Consider the following 3,160-nt stretch of genomic DNA (forward strand, 5'->3'; position numbering starts at 1 on the left):
GGCTATTCTTCAGGTCAAGCAAATAAAAGCAATTAGAGAATAAACACATTGAGATGGGAATGTCAGCCTGTATCTGAAAGATTCACTGACAAGCTTAACTGCTCAATGCTCCTTTTAACTTAAATGATGGACAACTATGTTCCCATCAAGTCTTCCAGTTTTTTAGGGGAAAAGAAGTTACTAAATCTAAAGGGATACCTTAATAGGTGGCAGATCAGAAGTGAGTAAATGAGTTAGCAGTTCAGAGTACTTCTTGCAGAGGACCCCAGTTTGGTTTTGAGTACCCACACCAACTAGCCCAAAACCGCCTGTATCTTCAGCTTCCTCGGATTGGATGCCTTCTCTGACTGCTATGAGCACTCACACTTGTACCCCTCCCTAAATGTATACAAATAAAAATAAACGATTAAAGGAAAAGAAATAGTACCCCAGGCTGGCATGGTTGCTCTCCCTGTACCAGGAAGCATGCTCACAGAAGACTGATGACCTGAGTGTGATTCTCAGACTGCACCTGGTGGAAAGAAAGAACTGAATCCTGCAGGTTGTCCTTACACACACACACACACACACACACACACACACACACGCACACGCACACACCTCACACTCTTACACACACTACAGTAAATGTCTTAGGTTAACACTATTTTTTTTAGTGACATAATTTGTATTTATTATCTCTTTTATTTTCAGAATTATAAATATGAGACAGTAAATCGTCATTGGCTGAGAAGTCAAAGGAGGATGATGAGGGTGGAAGGAATAGGCAGCGATATGGTTAGGGAGTGAAGTGAGAAGGGAAAATATCTAAGGATAAATATATGTTAATAAAAATTTAAATCATAAATAATAATTAAAACAATCACATATTTGGGAAATAATTAAATTCCAAAGCATGAAGGACGGGACACACATACATATCTGCTTATAAACTTGTTTCATTATATAAGATATTTTTCCAAATAAGCTTAGAGCTCTGTGTTGAGATGTTAGAGAGTAAGAGAGAACTGAGAGACTGAGCCTCAGGGAGCTGCAACCCTAGGAGGTTTTTGTTCAGCCCTGGATCACTGTGGGAGGAAACTCATTACTTTGCTGACAGTAATAGTCTGCAACATCATCATCCTCAATAGGATTAATGGTGAGGGTGAAGTCTGTCCCAGACTCACTGCCACTGAACCTGGCAGGGACCCCGGATTCTAGGTTGGATGCACCATAGATGAGGAGTTTGGGTGGCTGTCCTGGTTTCTGTTGGTACCAGTTCATAAGACTAATGCCATAACTATCAACACTTTTGCTGGCTGTGCAGGAGATGGTGGCCCTCTGCCCTAGAGACACAGCCAAAGAAGCTGGAGACTGGGTCAGCACAGTGTCACCAGTGGAGCCTGAAATGATAAACACACAGGCTATTGTTATAGCCTGAGAACCTTTTAATTTAAAATTTTAAGAAAAATTGTGTATATCATTCTGAGAAACCAGAAAATCCAGGGGACTGTGGAACTGTAAAGCCAATGAAAAATACCCTAAGTATAATAATCAAGAATCCAGAAACATGGAAGGTCATGATGGCCACAGAGATTGCTCCCAACACTTCTCTGCATCCTCACCTGGAACCCAGAGCAGCAGCACCCATAGCAGGAGTGTGTCTGTCTCCATCTCTGAGAGCTGGAAGAGAGGATGCTTCTTAGGCTCCTGACAGCTGCCCTTAAAGAAGCCTGGGCTGTTATAAAATGATTTCGTATGCAAATCAGCAGAGTATATACTGTTTCTCCAAGGGCACCTGCTCCTGTTTCACCCACAGGGAGTTGGTGTTAGTCGAAAATTTACTAGAGCATCACATGTGTCTTCAAGGTCCCTTCTCAATACATTTTTTTGAGACAGGGTTTTTCTATCTCTTCTTGGTTGTTCTGAAGCTCATTCTGTAGACCAGATCCTCCTGTCTCTGCCTCCTGAGTGCTGGGATTAAAGGGGCAGACCATACCACCCAGCTCTTCCTTGCTCTACTCTATTAAATATTTACCCTCTAGCTGTTTTGAGCTGTGAGGTTGGGGAGTGTATTGTGGCTGCACTATGTAGGGAATGTAAGTTATTTCAAGAACAACTTGATCCCTCAAAATTGTACACATCCAATGAAAGCATTATCTGAGAAGGAATAGAGAAAAATTATTCCATGACAAAAGTAGCATAATTCTTTGCACACTACCTTATTTTTTAGATTCATGTTTTAGATCCATTTGTATGATGTCTCTTTGTATGTTTTTATATTTATTCATGTTCATGTTTGAAGGTAACTTCTCTGGCCATGGTATGTGGGTGGGGATCAGAAGACAAGTTTGGGTTAGATCTGAGACATGGTCTGTTATTCAACCCTACACATGATATGCTTTTTTAGCCAGGCAATTGTGGGCATTCTCTTGTTTGTGTCTCTTGTCTTGCCACATCATCACTCCAAATACAGTCCATGTTGGCACTGAATCTTACTTTTTGTGGGTATCTGGGATGTGAGCCAGGTCCTCACACGTATGGGACAAGCACTTAGCCCAAAGAGCCACTCTTTCAGCCCTTTGCCTCCAAGTAAAACCCATGAAAAGAATTTCTTTTTTACTGAATAGAAATAATAATGCAGGAAATGCAGGAGTTCAAAAGTGAAGAAAAGAAGCATGCAATGGAGATATGCCCAGATACCTCTTTTTTTGTAGTTCTTCAAAATATTCAAGATTATTAATTGACAAATATCTTGTATCTTGTCATGGTGATAAAAATTAATTAACAAAACTGTTGATTTTTTACACAGAGAAATTGTAAGATAGACAGTTAGATGGATAGATAGTTAGATAGGTTCATAGAGAAGTGAATATTTCTTCATGTTATCAAACTGATGCCCCTTTCCTAGGTTTATCTAGCTAGAATGATGGATTTCTTGACAAGATTTTATGGTTTGACAGGATATAGTAGTATTTTAATTGAATACGAAAATAGTGTTGTAAGAATCCTTATGATAAGAAATAGTAAGAAGCATTGGAATGTGGAGAGTAGGAAGATAGGAGGGAGATGGAGGAGGAAGAAAGAAGAGGAAGAGAAGGACCAGGGAAGGGAGGAAGAGAAAGAAGAAAGAATGAGAAAGAAAGAAGTGAGGAAAGAGAGATGATGAAGGAAAGATGGA

General features: G+C 40.0%; 1 gene segment (V, D, J or C); it reads right to left on the reverse strand.

Moving 5' to 3' along the window:
• Nucleotides 1-1,053: 1,053 nt before the first annotated feature.
• LOC110314850 lies at nucleotides 1,054-1,670 on the reverse strand. The segment is given in 2 exon segments: nucleotides 1,054-1,382; nucleotides 1,605-1,670. Coding segments are annotated over 2 exon segments (378 nt in total).
• Nucleotides 1,671-3,160: the final 1,490 nt, after the last annotated feature.

The sequence above is a fragment of the Mus pahari genome, unplaced genomic scaffold (genome assembly GCF_900095145.1).
Source record: "Mus pahari unplaced genomic scaffold, PAHARI_EIJ_v1.1 scaffold_14264_1, whole genome shotgun sequence".
Classification (NCBI taxonomy): domain Eukaryota; kingdom Metazoa; phylum Chordata; class Mammalia; order Rodentia; family Muridae; genus Mus; species Mus pahari.